Genomic DNA, 17,943 nt, shown 5'->3' with positions numbered 1-17,943 from the left:
AAAGAACATATATAATTGTATCTCAATTTCTAACCAGCAGAAGAGTTCTTAGAACTTTCTGAGATGTTCTTCCTGGGTTCAAATTTGGCTTGAAGAAAATTTCCAAATTCTTACATAGATCAAATGATCGATTTTTTTCTTAACACTCCCAGCAGAGATGGTTTCACTAGTGAATTCTACCAAACATTTAAACAAGAATTAATACCAATCCTTCTCAAACTCTTCCAAAAACAGAAGAGGAGAGAATACTTCAAAACTCTTTTTCAAGGTTGGGATTACCCTGACAACCAGAACCACATGAGGACAGTACAAGAAAAGAAAACTACAGACCCATATCCTCGAGATAAACATAGATGCAAAAATCCTCAACAAAACATTAGCAAACCAAATTCAATAATAAAATGATCATACACCATAATCAAGTAGGATTTTTTCCCTAGGGAAACAAGGATGGTTCAACATATGAAAATCAATGTGATACATCCCATCAACAAAGTAGAGGATAAAAATCATATGATCATCTCAATAGATGCAGAAAAACATTCAACAAAATGGGTATAGAGGGAACATACCTCAACATAATAAAGGCTATATATTACTAGCCCACAGCTAGTATCATACTCAACAGTGAAAAGCTGAAAGCTTTTCTTCTTCTAAGAAACAGAATAATAATGCTCACTCTCATCACTTTCATTCAACATAGTACTGGAAGTCCCCAGAGGAAGTAGACCAATAAAAACAAAAAAACCCACAATTACCTCAAAAAGAATAAAATACCTAGGAATAAATTTAAGCAAAGAGGTGAAAGATCTGTACATCGAAAACTGTAAGACACTGATGAAAGGCACTGAAGGCAAAAATAAATGCAAAGATATTCTGTACTCATGAACTGGAAGAATATTGTTACAATGTCTATCCCACCCAAAGCAATCTAGAGATTCAATACAATATTCAGTATATTGAATGATACAAAATTCCAATGGCAGTTTTCATGGAAATTAAATAGTACTAAAATTTGTATGGAACCACAAAGACCTCAAAAAACCAAAGCAAACTTAACCACACTGCTGGAAGCATCACACGGTCTGATTTCAAACTATATTACAAAACAACAGTAATCAAAACAGTGTGGCACATGGAGATCTCTTATGGCACAGTAGGATAAGGACCCTGTGTCACTGCAGTGGCTTGAGTCACTGCTGTGGTATGGGACCAGTCCCTGGCCCAGGAACTTCCATATGTCACAGCCAAAAAACAAACAAACCAAACCCAAAGCAGTATGGTACTGGCAAAACCCAGAAATATAGATCAATAGAACAGAATAAACAGCCCAGAAACAACCCAACAAAAAATATGGTCAATTAATTTACAACAAAGAAGTCAAGAGGATACAATGGAGAAAGGATAGACTCTTCAATAAACGATGTTGAGAAAACTGGACAGTCACATGCAAAAGAATGAAACTGGACCACTATCTTATACCATACACAAAAAACAACTCAAAGTGGATTAAAGACTTGAAATATAAGACCTGAAACCATAAAACCTCTAGAAGAAAACATAGGGAGTAAGCTCCTTGACATCAGTCTTGGCAATGACTTTTTTGATTTCACACCAAAAGCAAAGATAAAGCAAAAACAAGCGGTACTATGTCAAACTGAAAAGCTTCTGTACACCAAAGGACACCTTCAATGAAATGGAAAAAATATTTGCAAATTGTATATCTGATAAGGGGTTAATATCCAAAATATGCCAAGAACTCCTATAACTCCATAGCAAAACAAACCAACCAACCATCTGATTAAAAAATGAGCAGAGGGGAGTTCCCTTCGTGGCGCAGTGGTTAACGAATCCGACTAGGAACCATGAGGTTGCGGGTTCGGTCCCTGCCCTTGCTCAGTGGGTTAACGATCCGGCGTTGCCGTGAGCTGTGGTGTAGGCTGCAGACGCGGCTCGGATCCCGCTTGCTGTGGCTCTGGTGTAGGCCAGTGGCTACAGCTCCGATTCAACCCCCTAGCCTGGGAACCTCCATGTGCCGAGGGAGCGGCCCAAGAAATAGCAACAACAACAACAACAACAAGACAAAAGACAAAAAAGAATGAGCAGAGGAACTAAACAGGTATTTTTCCAAAGACATACAGATGGCCAACAGGTATGTGCAAAGGTATTCAACATCACTACTCATCATGGAAATGCAAATCAAAACCAATGAGATATCACCTCATACCTGTTACAATGGCTATCATCAAAAAGACAAGACATAACAAGTGTTGGTAAAAATATGGAGAAAAGAGAACTCTTGTATATTTTGGTAGAAATATAAATTGGTATAGCCACTGTGGAAAGCAGTATGAAAGTTTCCTCAAAAAATTATAAGTAGAACTACACATGACCCAGCAATCCCACTTTTGGGTATATATCCAAAAGAAATGAAAACAGTCTGCTGAAGAGGTATCTGCACTTCCATGTTCATTGCAGAATTATTTACAAGAGCCAAGATATGGAGACAGCCTAAGTGTCCATCATTGGATGAAAGGATAAAGAAGACGGGATACTATTCAGCCATGAGAAGAAAGAAATCCTGCCATTTACAACACGGATGGATGTTAAGGTCATTTTGCTAAGTGAAATAAGCTTGATAGAAAACAACAAATACTGCATATGAAGAATTTTTTAAAAAGTCAAACTCATAGAAACCAAATGTAGAATGGTGACTGCCAGGGGCTTCAGGGTAGGGAAAGAGAGAGAAGTTGGTAAAAGCAACTGTAAGATGACTAAGGTCTGAGAGCTAATGTGGAACATGGCAACTGCAGTTGATAACACTGTGTTGTATGACTGAGGTTTGCTGGGAAGGTGGAACCCAGATGTTCCCACCAAAAAAAAAAAAAAAAAAAAAGGCAGTGGGGTTGAGAGATAAATGTGTGAAGTGGTAGATATGTTAATTAACAAGAGAAAGGGTAATCTTTTCACAGTGTATAAGTGTGTCAGGTCACTGTGATATGAGTTTAAACAGCTTACAATTTTGTCAATCATACCTCAATAAATGGAAATTTAATAAAAAAATAGTAAATTAAAAATCTTAAAAACTTTTTAAAAAGGAAGTAAAAGAACTATCAGAGATAGTTCCAGTTATAATTTAGAATATAATTTTGTGAGAAAGTCTCCATATCTTGACCCTAGTTCACTGTCCTTTGCTGACATAAACCCAATGAAAAGTACAAATGTTAATTTATACCTTCTAGAGAAGATACATCTTAAATTACAATCTTAAATATTATTCAATAAAGCTCCACACTATATACGTATGGATTAATATATAGTCATGAATTAAGCCTACAATGGAAAGGGAGAAATTATGCAGGGTAATACATTTTGTATAAAGGATACAGTTAAACTTCTGTATCTTTTCAAGTTCAGAAGCCACAGACCTGCAGGTTAAAAAAAAAAAAAAATTCATGCTAGTTAGTTGTCTGATTCTTTTATATCCACAGTATTTCAATTAAGCATACTTAATTTTTTTCATAAAGGCTAAAATTTTTGACAGAAGAACCTAGAAGTTAAGAATTCTTCATACTGGTTTTATTTAACAACAAATCACCTTGACTCAAGGATACTTACTGAGTGCCTTTCATGAGAAGGTAAGTGAATAAAAGTCCTCTACCTCAAGGACTTCTGAATCAAGTATTGAGGTTTGAAGATAATGGGCCTTCCTGCTACAACTCAGTACTAACCTGGCATACCTTCTACTTTCCTCCTCAGGGTTTACTCAAACTTTTAAAAGCTACTAAAAAACATGACTTCTGTGAAAGAATGTTCTCTCCTGAATTCTAACAGCTTTACGTTAATTAATCATAAACTTCTTGGTAATATCTTTTTTTTTTTTGCTTTTTTAGGGCCACACCCGTGGCATATGGAGGGTGCCAGGCTAGGGGTCTAATCAGAGCTACAGCTGCTGACCTACACCACAGCCACAGCAACATCAGATCCAAGCCGAGTCTCCAACCTACACCACAGCTCACAGCAATGCGGGAGCCTTAATCACTGAGCAAGGCCTGAGATTGAACCCACAACCTCATGGTTCCTAGTTGGATTTGTTTCTGCTGTGCCATGATGGAAACGCCTGTAATGTCTTCTTTTGAACTATTTAATTTTCTGATCTTTATACCTAGATTGTTTCTTTGGAGGAGAAGGTATCTTGCACATACAGCAAGACCTCATTTAAATGGAATTCTTGGGAGTTCCCGTCATGGCGCAGTGGAAACGAATCCAACTAAGAACCATGAGGTTGCGGGTTCAATCCCTGGCCTTGCTTAGTGAGTTAAGGATCTGGTGTTGCCATTATCTGTGGTGTAGGTCACAGAGGAGGCTCAGATCTGGCATTGCTGTGGCTCTGGCATAGGCAAGCGGCTATAGCTCCGATTAGACTCCTAGCCTGGGAACCTCCATAGGCCGCAGGTGTGGCCCTAGAGAAGACAAAAAAACACACAAAAATGGAACTCTTAGGAAATGGATGGTTTTCCATTAAGTTTCTTCTGGAATAGACTAATTATTTTATTGTTTTCTTAAGCATAGTATACTAGACATTCTCTTCTCCTTGATTTGAAGGGTTAACGTATGAACATCAGGTCTTACCCTGTTATATAGAAACAGATACTGGGACAACTGTATGGGGTAGAGGGTAGAATGTACACAGATCCAGCAGAACCTCTTTACACATGTGACCTTTGTCTTTTTCGTCATCACTAGAATGAAACATGAGCAGTGGCACACAACTAGAAAATAGTGTAACTTGACTAGCTCTCTTCAAAATTAATGAAGATATTAATATCTAAAACATCTCTTTACTCAAGTCATTAAAAATCTGTTCACAGTTCACAACACGGTTTGACTTGTCTGCTTTACTGGCTTTACTACAGTGGACCCATCAGCCTGCACTCCTTCCTTGTACTCTAGCCTATGGATGAAGAATAAGAAATCTTTCATCACTTTAGCATCTGTTGTAAAGAACTGAATATGACTTACTCTAAAACCTGCTGACTGTTCATCATTGCAAAACAACCCCCACCCTTTTAAACACACATTTTCTGGGTGTAAGCAACAATACAAACTATCATTGTACTGCTGTCCCACATATGATAAACCAACTTTTTTTTTGTTTATTTGTTTGGTCTTTTTGCCATTTCTTGGGCTGTTCCCGTGCCATGTGGAAGTTCCCAGGCTAGGGGTCGAATTGGAACTCTAGCCATCAGCCTACACCAGAGCCACAGCAACATGGGATCCAAGCTGCATCTGCAGTCTACACTACAGCTCACGGCAACGCCAGATCCTTAACCCACTGAGCAAGGCCAGGGATCGAACCTGCAACCTCATGGTTCCTAGTCGGATTCGTTAACCACTGAGCTACAAGGGGAATTCCGATAAACCAACTTCTTAGGAAGTATTTCCTGTACTATTTTTTTGACTAGCATCCCTATTAAAAAGTTGAATCAGTAAGCTAATAACAGGTTAGTTGGGAAAATAGATACTGAAATACAATTTAAGCAGTTGTTTATTGTGCAGTCTCTTTTCTTCCTTCAACCTACCCATTTTGTCAAGAAAACAAACCACAGTGGAGCTGTCTTAGGCTTTGCAAGGGAAATGGAGCCACTGCAAGGTCTGTATCTCCCCTCCTCACTCAATTCCTTGTCTCTTCTCTGCTCCTCTTTGCTTGCACCCACAGCTGCTTTCTCCAATCTGTACTTTTCTCACTCCCTCACTTTAGTTTGTCCTGACAGTTATCCTCTTCTGAGCTTTCATTTTTACAAACTTTGCCAGCTGAGCAGTGACGAATTTTATAGCCACATATAATTTCCCTTTCTTCTCAACTATGTTTTTTGCTAGCTACTGAGATAACTTTTCTGTTCCCAAACAGGCTGTAGCTAAAAGAGAGGGACCTGGAAACTGAATCCTTAAGATACCTGGATATTCAAATACATCTACTGATTTGAGTGGACTGCTTTCTCTAAGTAACCTAGGAAAGGTGGTTAAAAACCAGGTTTAATGTTTATATGTTTTTCCATCATGCTATGCTAAGACACTCTACAATTTATTTTAATTTAAAGCTTCCTAAATTGTTCCTGGTATCTTTTTTTCTCAGTATTTTCAGATTATACTTGCAGTGACACTGACCTTCCTAGTGACCTTTCTTCCTATCATTTTTTTCCAGATAGAAATTTGTAAATCTATGAAGTCTGAACTCCTCTATTGATTTACACGATCTATTCCTACCCATCAAAACTCACATTACAACCAAACAGATAAGTGTCTGCCCCATAAAAACTAACTTCTATCTCCATAGCCCAAAGTATCCTTTTTTACCTCTGCCTTTGCTTCTTCCCTAAGTCTCAATTTCCCTAAATATTCCTTTGAAGCTCAGTTCTAGTCTACTGTACACTGAAAGGCACATAGGAGGGACTAAAATTTTGCTTTATTTGTTCATTTGGCAATTGATTTGGGGGAGGTAATATGATAGAAATTATTATATGAGTCAACTTTTTTTTTAAATTTTAGTAGTATTAAATAAAAACTCCTTTAAATTTTGCCAGAGTTCCTGCTGTGGTACAGTGGGTTAAGAATCTGACAGCAGTGGCTTAGGTTGCTGCAGAGGAGACGGCTCAATTCCCTGCCCAGCACAGTAGGTTAAAGGATCTGGCATTGCTGCAGCTACAAATTAAGTCTCAGTGGTGGCTCAGATTCAATCCCTGGACCAGAAACTTCCATATGTGGCAGGTGCAGTGATAAAAAAAAGAATGTTTTTCTGTAAAGTTTTCAGGATGAATTTATCACACTAAAAGAGTCACTCATTTTGATATGACATTTTCTTTCTTTTCTTTTTTTTTTTCTTTTGCTTTTTAGGGCTGCACGCGCAGCATATGGAGGTTTCTAGGCTAGGGGTCCAATTGGAGCTACCGCTGCAGGCCTATACCACAGCAACATTAGATCTGAGCCACACCTGCGACCTACACCACAGCTCACAGCAAGGCCAGATCCTTAACCCACTGAGCGAGATCAGGGATTGAACCCGCGACTTCACAGTTCCTAGTTGGATTCGTTTCCACTGTGCCACAAAAGGAACACCTGATATGATGTTTTCAATGCAGTTTTCTGATTTTCAGATGAAATGTACTATGATGAAATATAATAAGTTGGATATGATTAAAGATAATTTGCAAGATTTAAGCAAAAATATCATAGGAATTAAATGCATGTGTGGTGCCTTTTTTTCTTTAAGTCACAGATACTCTGATTGAAAACAAACCAGTTGCAGCAAAGTTACACTTAAGTGCACATTGCCCACAGCCAACGTGGGGAGTACAAGTGCGCAGATGACCCTTGAGGACTGCTTGCTGGAGTGTGCTTGACTCAGCACCAAACACAAAAAAAAGTTTTCTTGGGAAAAAGAATCAGAGTTTACCATTTACCATTTTAATCTTTGAGGGTTAGTTGGCTCTTATACACAGATTAAGTTTAAAATAAATATAAGTACCAGTTTTCTTCAGGAAAAGAAGATGAAGGATGCCTGGGTATCTCCTTCTGACTAGTCTGGGTCAGTCTTCTGCACCATGATATTACTGTTGTCACATATCTAGGTTGAATACATTAAGAGATATTTGAAAAATGAATTTATAGACTATTTATAAAAATATTCCAAAAAATGGAAAATCATTAAGACAATTTGGGAAAAAGGGGATAAAGAAAAAATTCTACTATAGGGCAATTTAAAAAGTCTTCACTGGAAAGAGAAAAGGCAAGTTTTTCTCATTAGTCATCAGGAGTAAAATGACCTACTCACATTCATGATTAATAAAGATTTAAGAATCAGAACAAAAGTAACACTTGGATTTCATTCAAAGTGAATTCAAATGTTTAAATTTTCCTTTCAGTTTTTCAAAGTGAAATGAGTTTTGTTAAATCTTATCATAAAAATGTCTCTACATGTAAGACTGAGCATTTGCTTTAAAAAATTTAAACCAGAATACACCCATTAATGCAGGCACACACACATCTATAATTATATAATTCATCAAATATACAAATAAGTATCAAGTTCAATAAAATAAATGATCTAGAGTGACTGAATAAACCAAATAGTTAATGTTTGCTAAAGTCACTATCTTTTGAGGCAGATTATTCAAACTAGCAATGAATGTTGGAGCATTTAAAACAAAATGCAGTAAATCCAACAGAAAAATAAATTCAAGAGGTAAAAAAATAATTCTTTTGTGAACACCCTCAAGCAAAATCACTAACATGTCAAGAACATCACAACAATGACTGTAACAAATTACGTAAGCCAAAAGAGAAAAGCCACATTCATAAAGAGCTGATTTCAAGAATCTTCTCCATTTTAATAATCACCAGCTAGTTTATTTTATTTCACTTTATAGAAATATACATAAGTTTAGTTATTTGTGGCTGTAAACCTTATTTCAAATTGGTTAGGGGATGAATTAGTTACTTGGTTGACACAGCTGATCCCAAGTCCAAGCTCCATAACAAGCTAGTTACTTGTGGAGTATTTGTAACACATTTATTTTGAAAAATCATTAGAATACAAATGGAAATGATTAAAGCTGACCTATTTAGTTATGCTAGTTGTCAATATAACTGTACATTCTGAAACCTGCTAAAATGACTTCATGCACATTTTCTACATAGAAAAACAAAGTATATACAAAATTTAAATAATGTTTAGGGAGTTCCCGTCGTGGCGCAGTGGTTAACGAATCCGACTAGGAACCATGAGGTTGCGGGTTCGGTCCCTGCCCTTGCTCAGTGGGTTAAGGAACCAGTGTTGCCGTGAGCTGTGGTGTAGGTTGCAGACACGGCTCGGATCCCGCGTTGCTGTGGCTCTGGCGTAGGCCAGTGGCTACAGCTCCGATTGGACCCCTAGCCTGGGAACCTCCATATGCCACGGGAGCGGCCCAAAGAAACAGCAAAAAGACAAAAAATAATAATAATAATAATAATGTTTATATGCTTCCTCGCTGAGCAACTAAATTATTTATTAACATGAAATTAAAATTTTATTTTTCAGTACCTTTCATATGGTCCAGGGTGTTGAATCTGAATTAACTTATCTTGTCCATCAGGAAAAGTTAACTTACACCAACCTAAGTTGAGACCCCGATTTACCTTAGCAAGGAGGAAAGGTAAGTATTAGTGTTCTAGAACTGAAAAACAAACTTCATTAATTTTAAATTAAAAAAAAAGATCATTAAAACTTTAAAAGTTATATTTTACATGGGATATGGGTATTATTTAACCACTACCCTTATACAGATAATTATTAAAAAAAAAAGTCCCTTTCTTTATAATGAGCTACACTTATAAAAATGGTATTTGTCACACCTTTCTGATTTTCGCTAGGCAATCCAATGGGATCAGTAAAGTCTCTTGACAGATTTTAATTTTTGTGCACTATTTTTTTTTGTGCACTATTTCCACAGAATAAAAAAAAAAACCTTTCAGTCTGAAGTATATAATTACCTGTCTCTTTTGAATAAAAGTGCTGAAATTCCAATTCAGGGTTAGAGTAATGCCATCTAAAAAGATAGCATGTACTTTGTCATCAGAGTATGCAAGAAACCTTCCCACAGTGGGTATGACCGATTCTCTCAAAAGCAAAGGCAGTATATTGCTATCATTTATCCCAGGAACCTAAAACCAGAAAATAAAAATTGCAGGAAAGAGTTATCCACTAATAATGATTGAAATGATTAATGAACACTGAGGCAACTTCAAGATTCTTATTCAGAAGTACAATATTTTACAATCCTTATGTATGTTTTAACTTTTCCAGGAGTGGATACCCCAAAAGAATCTATTATGGGGAGATTAAGTTAAAAAAAAATCTTTGGAGAGTCACCATTCTGCCAAATTTTACATAGAAAGTAGACAAAGACTAGGAACTACAGAAACATATAGGCTTATAATCAAAGTAGTATAGACAGAAATCAATGTCTGAGAATCACTTCCTCTAAGACAGCATTAAAGAAATGTACTTTTACAGTTATGGAAATAGAGTAGAATACTGTAATATGTTTTATAATAACTATGTTTTCACACACTTCAAATCCAATCAATTCCCCTGCTCTTCCCCCTCCACAAAGAAACAAAAAACAAACTATATACAGTAAAAGCATAACATAAAAACCCAGTTTTGCAGTGTTTTTCTATTAAGTGGATTTTAAAAAATAAACCAGTATGGGAGTTCCCGTCGTGCCTCAGTGGTTAATGAATCCGACTAGGAACCATGAGGTTGCGGGTTCCATCCCTGGCCTTGCTCAGTGGGTTAAGGATCCGGTGTTGCCGTGAGCTGTGGTGTAGGTCACAGACATGGCTCTGATCCCGCGTTGCTGTGGCTCTGGCGTAGGCTGGCAACTACAGCTCCAATTGGACCCCCAGCCTGAGAGCTTCCATATGCCGCAGGAGCGGCCCTAGAAAAGGCAAAAAGACAAAAAAATAAAAATAAAAATAATAATTAAAAAACATTTAAAAATAAATAAATAAACCAGTATTAATGTTACAAAGAATTTTTTTTTTGTCTTTTGTCTTTCTAGGGCTGCACCCTCGGCATATGGAGGTTCCCAGGCTAGGGGTCTAATCGGAGCTGTAGCTGCTGACCTACGCCACAGCCACAGCAATGCCAGATCGGAGCCGTGTCTGCAACCTACACCACAGCTCATGGCAACGCCGGATCCTTAACCCACTGAGTGAAGCCAGGGATCAAACCAGAAACGTCATGGTTCCTAGTCGGATCGTTTCTGCTGCGCCACGATGGGAACTCCCAAAGAATTTCTCACACTACTTACATGAAAGTAATCTGAACTTATAAGTATGTAACCAAATAATATAGCAATTAAAAAATCTTGCTCTTAAAACAATTCAAGGTACCATTTTCCAGCAGCATATACGATAGTTATGGCTTAAAGAAAGCCTCGTCTTGGCACAATGTTGAAGAATTCTGTGAACGAGAAAAATACTTCTTAAATATTTGCCAACAATGTCATTTTCCAATTCTAGCAACCCATTCTCAATGCTATAAACATTTTAAGCAAGTAACCCATTTCTACAAAAATGTTTGGACTTCTTTTCTTCCTAAAGCCCTTAGAAAGGAACTACTATTGTTGCTTCTTTTGTGCTAATCTTACATAGTTAAGGTTATTCCTCTGATGTTTGTTTTTCGTTTTTGTTTTTTCATTTTAGAGCCACACCCGCAGCATATGGAGGTCCCCAGACCAGGGGTGGAATCGGAGCTACAGCTACCAGCCTATACCACAGCCACCGTAATGCCAGATCCAAGCCACATCTGTGATCTACACCACAGCTCATGGCAACGCCGGATCTTAACCCACTGAGAGAGGCCAGGGATCAAACCCGCAACCTCATGGTTCCTAGTTGGATTCATTTCCACTGTGCCATGATTGGAACACCCACTGCTCTAGTTTTTAGCAATGATGACTCCAAATGGAGAGAATTTTCAGGTGCTTTTTAAAAAGTGACAGATTCACAGCGCCTGAAAGGTTTAGCATGTTCTAGGAGTGGTGGGGGTATGAATCAACTGTCCCTAGAAAATCAAATGACCAGTTCTGCTTCTTCAAATCTACTTTGGAAGTTGCTTAAACATAAGTTTATAAAAATAAATAATTCATTAATTCACTTTCATTCTTCCAGGTGCCACGAACTGATTAATTAATTAGGAGAATTAAAAAAACATGAGCCAAAGAATCAATCTACAGATCACCTTCTATCTACTCTCAGAAATCTTTATTACTCCAATGATAATAAAGTATGAAAATTTAAATGTATCAGTCAAATCTTCAACTTGATTTCAAGGAGCAATAATGATGCCACACTTACCAAAAGAAAAGGCACTTATTTCCTACCAGCAGTTCCTCACTATATGTGGAAATTTCCCCATATTTAACTTCAAATTTCAAAGCCAAAAGTACTCTTTTCTTTTTTTTAATTTATTTTTTATTGTTATTTCCCCAACACAATTTTTTTCCCCACTGTACAACATGGGGACCCAGTTACACATACATGTATACATACTTTTTTCTCCCATTGTCATGCTCCATTGTAAGTATCTAGACATAGTGCTCAGTGCTACACAGCAGGATCTCATTGTTAATCCATTCCAAAAGCAATAGTTTGCATCTATTAATCCCAAGCTCCGAATCTATCCCACTCCCTCCCCCTTCCCCCCGGGCAACCACAAGTCTATTCTCCAAGTCCATGATTTTCTTTTCTGTGGAAAGGAAAAATGGGCAAAAGACCTGAATAAACATTTTTCCAAAGATGTAGAGATGGCCAACAAGCACATGAAAAAAATGCTCAACATCCTTGATTATTAGAGAAATGCAAATCAAAACTACCATGAGATACCACCTCACACCAGTCAGAATGGCCATGATTAATAAGTCCACAAAAAGCAAGTGCTGGAGGGGCTGTGGAGAAAAGCAACCCTCCTGCACTGCTGGTGGGAATATAAGCTGGTACAACCACTATGGAGAACAGTATAGAGGTACCTTAGAAATCTATACATACAACTACCATGTGATCCAGCAATCCCACTCTTGGGCATATATCTGGACAAAACTTTCTTTAAAGACACATGCACCCACATGTTCATTGCAGCTCTATTCACTATAGCGAAGACATGGAAACAACCCAAATGTCCACTGACATACGATTGGATTAGGAAGATGTGATATATGTACACAATGGAATACTACTCAGCCGTAAAAAAGAACAAAATAATGCCACTTGCAGCAACATGATGGATAACTAGAGACCCTCATACTGAGTGAAGTAAGTCAGAAAGAGAAAGACAAATACCATATGATATCACTCATATCTGGTATCTAATATTCAGCACGAATGAACCTTTCCACACAAAAGTACTCTTTTAATGACATAGTAATGACTTTATTTTATAAATGATACCAGAAAAGTCGACAGATTTACAAAGACATATTTCCGCTGAACATACCAGTTCTCCATTTTTACCTAACCTCTAGAAAATGTATCAAGTTTCTCAAACATATAATACCTGATATCATTTGAACATGAAGTACCTACCTGGTTGCCTGTTCCATTAGAGAACACACAGAGAACATTCTTCCTGGTCTATCTGGAGGAAGGTTATTTACTGAATATGTTTTCTCTTGTCTCTGAAAATTAGTTTAAATGAAAAAAAACTGAATAATAAGTTTTGGTCATTATTACTATTTTTAAAACTTAAGTATTTACATAGTGACAAGGCAAACAATTATTTTAACTTAATCAAAACCCATAAAAAGTAAATTTTTTTGGCTGCTACTATTCAAAAATTATATTCTAATAGCCTATAACTTACTGTTCAATTTAAAACTTGGCTATATTCAAATTAACAACCTAGTTAACAGGAAACATACTACATAAGCCCCCTTTTCCATTTAGACAAAGAAGAAGACTATATAGGTTTGAACATTTATTTTAATTGAATGAATATATCATTTTGATATAGTCTATTAATGGATAAGCTATTCATATAAGAAAATAATATTTACAGGCTCAACCTCTTGTATTAGGAAAAAAACCTGTTATTTTGTTATTCCTTCTGAATTTCCTCTTTCTTAGACTCTTTTTTTTTTGGCTACACCCACAGCATGTGGAACTTCCTGGGCCAGGTATCTCTGAGCCACTAGTGAACTCCTCTCGGACTCTCTAATGCTAGTGTTTCCCAGGACTTTGTCTTCAGCCTTATCTTCTGATTTTTTCTCAGGTAATCCCATCAGGGCCCAAGACTATGTCCTTAAAAAATATCCTATCAGCAACAACTAACATTTACTGAGCAGATACTATGTGCTAGGTACCACAAAGATTATCTCATTTACTCCTCAAAATAATTCTGAGAGATAAGAACTATTAAAGCTGGAGTTCCCGTTGTGGCGCAGTGGTTAACAAATCTGACTAGGAACCATGAGGTTGCACGTTCTATCCCTGGCCTTGCTCAGTGGGTTAAAGATCTGGCGTTGCCGTGAGCTGTGGTGTAGGTCGCAGACACGGCTCGGATCTGGCATTGCTGTGGCTGTGGCGTAGGCGGGTGGCTACAGCTCAGATTCGACCCCTAGCCTGGGAACCTCCATATGCCACAGGAGTGGCCCTAGAAAAGGCAAAAAGACAAAACAAAACAAAAAAAACTATTAAAGCTTATTTTTTTAGATAAGTAAATTGAGGCTTGAGGGCTAAGTAGTAGTAGAGAGCTGAAGTGAACAAGAGTGTAATCCATACTTTACCATCAATGAGAGAAGATGGGTTTCAAAGTCAAGACAGATGGATTCAAATCACAGGTGTGCCTCTTACTAACTGTAATAATGGGGAGCTTATACAACCTTTCGTAAGCCTTAGTGCCTACAACCTATGAAATGGGAATACTACTTACCATCTAGATTGTTCCAAGGATTAATGAAATAATACATATATAAAGCACCTGGGACAGAATTTGGTTTATAATAGGTACTCAAAAACAGTCTCTCCTCTTTTATCCTGGGCTGTAGACTTGAATATCCAAATCTCTATTGGACATCACAACGGCATCTCAACTTCAACATGTCAAAAATGAAATTACCATCACTTCAAATCTGTACATACCCCTATGTTCATAGGAGCACTATTTACAATAGCCAAAACATGGATATGAACCTAAATGTCTATCAACAAATGAATGGATAAAGAAGATATGGTGTTAGATAGATATACAGTGGAATATTACTCAGCCATTAAAAAGAATGAAACAATGCCATATGCAGCAACATGGAGGAACCTAGAGATTATCGTACTAAGCAAAGTAAGTCAGAAACATTTACCACATGATGTCACTTATAAGTGGAATCTAAAATATGTCACAGGAGTTTCTATTGTGGCTCAGTGGTTAACAAATCTAACTAGGAACCATGAGGTTTCAGGTTCAATCCCTGGCCTTGCTCAGTGGGTTAAGGATCCGGTGTTGCTGTGAGCTGTGGTGTAGTTTGCAGACTTGGCTTGGATCCCACGTTTCTGTGGCATAGGCCAACAGCTACAGCTCAGATTAGACCCCCAGCCTGGGAACCTCATATGTCGTGGGTGAGGCCCTGGAAAAGACAAAAAAATAATAAAGTAAGATTCAAATCAACATATCTATGAAACAAAAACAGATTCACGGATACAGAGAATGGATTTGGAGGTATGCAGCACAGAAAGGACTGGGAGTTTGGAATTAGCAGGTGCAAATTATTATATATAGGATGGATAAACAACAAGGCCCTACTGTATAGCACAGGAAACTATATTCAATATCCTGTGATAAACCCTAATGGAAAAGAATATGAAAAATAATATATATGTATATCTAAGTCACTCCACTGTACAGTAGAAATTAACACATTATAAATCAACTATGCTTCAATAAAATTTTTAAAAATCTATTTTAAAAGGAAATAAAAATGGAAAACCCTTATTCAAAAAAAAAAAAAAACAAAAAACACCCAAGATTTAAGTCCCTTCCAACTCCTCCTCCCTCACAAAATCCCAGACTCCTCCCCAAAAGTAACCACTGCAATTCAGTTATCTGTCTAGATCTTTCTCTGTGCATTTACACATGTATTATATACACTAATATAATTGGGTTTGGGGTTTGTTTTTTGTTCTTAACACAAAAGATATCATTGTACATGTTCTTAAGTACCTTTCTTTTTTCACTCATCAGTGTCTTGGAGATCTTCCAACATCTGTGCATCTACATCTTCCTCATTCTTTTAAACTGCTACACAGCATTCCCATAACCTGATCACCACAGCTTATTTCACCATTTTTCTATTGATGAACATTTAGATTGCTTCTAGTTTTTTGCTGCTACAAACAAGACCACAATCCACAGTGGTGGCCATGCTTCTTCATATACATGTGCCAACATTTTTCTGAGATAGATAACCTTAGAAGCAGAGTTTCTGGCCAATTTTACTTGATATTATCAAACTGTCCTTTGTGAAGGCTCAATTTACATTCCAATCAATACTATGAAAGCACTCTTTTCCCCACACCCTTGCTGGCAGCAGATATTACCAACCTTTACAACTTTTTGACATTTTATGAATGAAAAATGTCCTGACATTGTAATTTTAATCTGCATTTTCTTGATACAAGTACATGTTTTCCAATATTATAGGTTACATGGCTTAACCATTCTTATCCTTTACTCATTTTTCTACCAGGTTTTTTTTTTTCTTTTGGTTTTTTTATTACTACTTTATAGTGTAGAATTTTCTTGTCCAGGCCTTTGTTTTTATCTTATCTAATTTAATAGAAGTTAAATATTTAAAAATTAACATATATTTGGGAGTTCCTGTCGTGGCACAGTGCTTAACGAATCCGACTAGGAACCATGAGGTTGCGGGTTCGGTCCCTGCCCTTGCTCAGTGGGTTAACGATCCGGCGTTGCCATGAGCTGTGGTGTAGGTTGCAGACGCGGCTCAGATCCCGCGTTGCTGTGGCTCTGGCGTAGGCCAGTCGCTACAGCTCCGACTGGACCCCTAGCCTGGGAATCTCCATATGCCACGGGAGCAGCCCAAAGAAATAGCAAAAAGACAAAAAAAAAAAATTAACATATATTTGAAAATTTGAAGCTCATCAAACTCTATGCCTCTGGTTTTTTGTATTATACTTAAGAAGGCCTTCCCTACTCCAAGATTATAAACACTGTCCTTCTGTTTTCTTTTAACAATTACAAGGTTTGGTTTCTGACATTTAGCCCTTTAATCCACCTGGAAATTATTTTGGAGTATGGGTTAAAGTAAGGAGCCAAAAACTTTACTCCAAAAATAAAGCTAATTGTTTCTAGATCTTTTCACTCAAGTAGAGAGAGGATAGTGAATTTGCTGCACACAGGGTCTAAGTGTGTGAAGCCCAAAACAGTCCACCACAAAGGCATTACTTGGCTATAAGTTCTGTTTTATCACCAAAGTGTGATATATTCGCTTCAGTATAAAAATTATCACTCCCTCCTTGTGACAACTTTGAGTAAAACAGATGCTCTGAGACGTCCTGTGTTTATCTTGGAGTTTTTGAACTTTCAATACACAGAAGCCATTAGAAGATACAAATCATACCCACTCTATTTACCTGTTTACTTAATTATCTCTTTCATTACACACACATGTGCACACAAACACACTCTATTGGTCACACTTTTATTTGCCTGTTTGCCTGACTCCTGGACTGTGAACCCTTAAAGGCAGGAACTTTTCATCTTTACCCAGTGCCTAACAGTGCTTGCCTACGAATGCTCAATTAATATTTATTCAATAAATGAATACTTTCCTACAAATAAACTCTAGCAGGAAGTCTGCTCTAATATATACTAAAATATTTATGAAATGAAATGATACTTGGGATTTATTTAAAAATAAACAGGGAGTAGAGGGGGCAGTAGAAGTACATGGAACAAGGTATAGATGGAACAAGTATTGTAACAGGTACATCAAGGTCTGTTACACTTATCTTGCTACTTTTTGCATGTTTGAAATTTTCCCTAGTTAAAAAATCTGCTCTATTTTGAAGTCTGCTCCCTAGCAACTCTGATAATCTTATCACTTATTCTGTAATAGAAAAAGAAACAATATTATGTTCCATTCAGCAAAGTAAAGCTGTGTGATACGATAGTAATCCCTACGAGAGGGTGGATTTCAAGTGTCAGACTGGGAACAAGCAAATTTAGACTATAAACAAAATTACTACATGATTATATTTTGGCCTGATATATTAAGTACATCATGTCATATTTCACTTTTTTTGGTTGTACCTACCCTATGTGAGAGTTCCCCAGTCAGAGACTGAATTCATAGACTGCAGTGACAATGCTGGATCCTTAACCCACTGCCC

General features: G+C 37.2%; 1 protein-coding gene and 1 long non-coding RNA gene across 2 annotated transcripts in view; one reads left to right on the top strand and one right to left on the bottom strand.

Moving 5' to 3' along the window:
* C1H5orf34 (chromosome 1 C5orf34 homolog) overlaps positions 1 to 17,943 on the bottom strand; it is a 34,523-nt gene that overhangs the window by 2,406 nt on the left and 14,174 nt on the right. The window contains exons 7-12 of the mRNA XM_047764916.1: positions 13,126 to 13,217; positions 10,936 to 11,005; positions 9,529 to 9,699; positions 9,080 to 9,174; positions 7,526 to 7,624; positions 3,388 to 3,428 (exon numbers count right to left, since the gene is read on the bottom strand). Of these exons, the coding sequence (XP_047620872.1) occupies positions 3,388 to 3,428; positions 7,526 to 7,624; positions 9,080 to 9,174; positions 9,529 to 9,699; positions 10,936 to 11,005; positions 13,126 to 13,217 (568 nt within the window). The remainder of the gene's footprint in view (positions 1 to 3,387; positions 3,429 to 7,525; positions 7,625 to 9,079; positions 9,175 to 9,528; positions 9,700 to 10,935; positions 11,006 to 13,125; positions 13,218 to 17,943) is intronic.
* Positions 3,447 to 11,845, top strand: LOC125118698 (uncharacterized). The gene is made up of 3 exons (XR_007132883.1): positions 3,447 to 3,638; positions 9,077 to 9,191; positions 11,716 to 11,845. It is a non-coding gene; the product is annotated as an uncharacterized LOC125118698 (long non-coding RNA).

This window comes from Phacochoerus africanus, chromosome 1 (assembly GCF_016906955.1).
Source record: "Phacochoerus africanus isolate WHEZ1 chromosome 1, ROS_Pafr_v1, whole genome shotgun sequence".
NCBI classification, from domain to species: domain Eukaryota; kingdom Metazoa; phylum Chordata; class Mammalia; order Artiodactyla; family Suidae; genus Phacochoerus; species Phacochoerus africanus.
The sequence above is the reverse complement of the archived record's forward strand: the minus strand, read 5'-3'. Positions and strand labels throughout refer to the sequence as shown.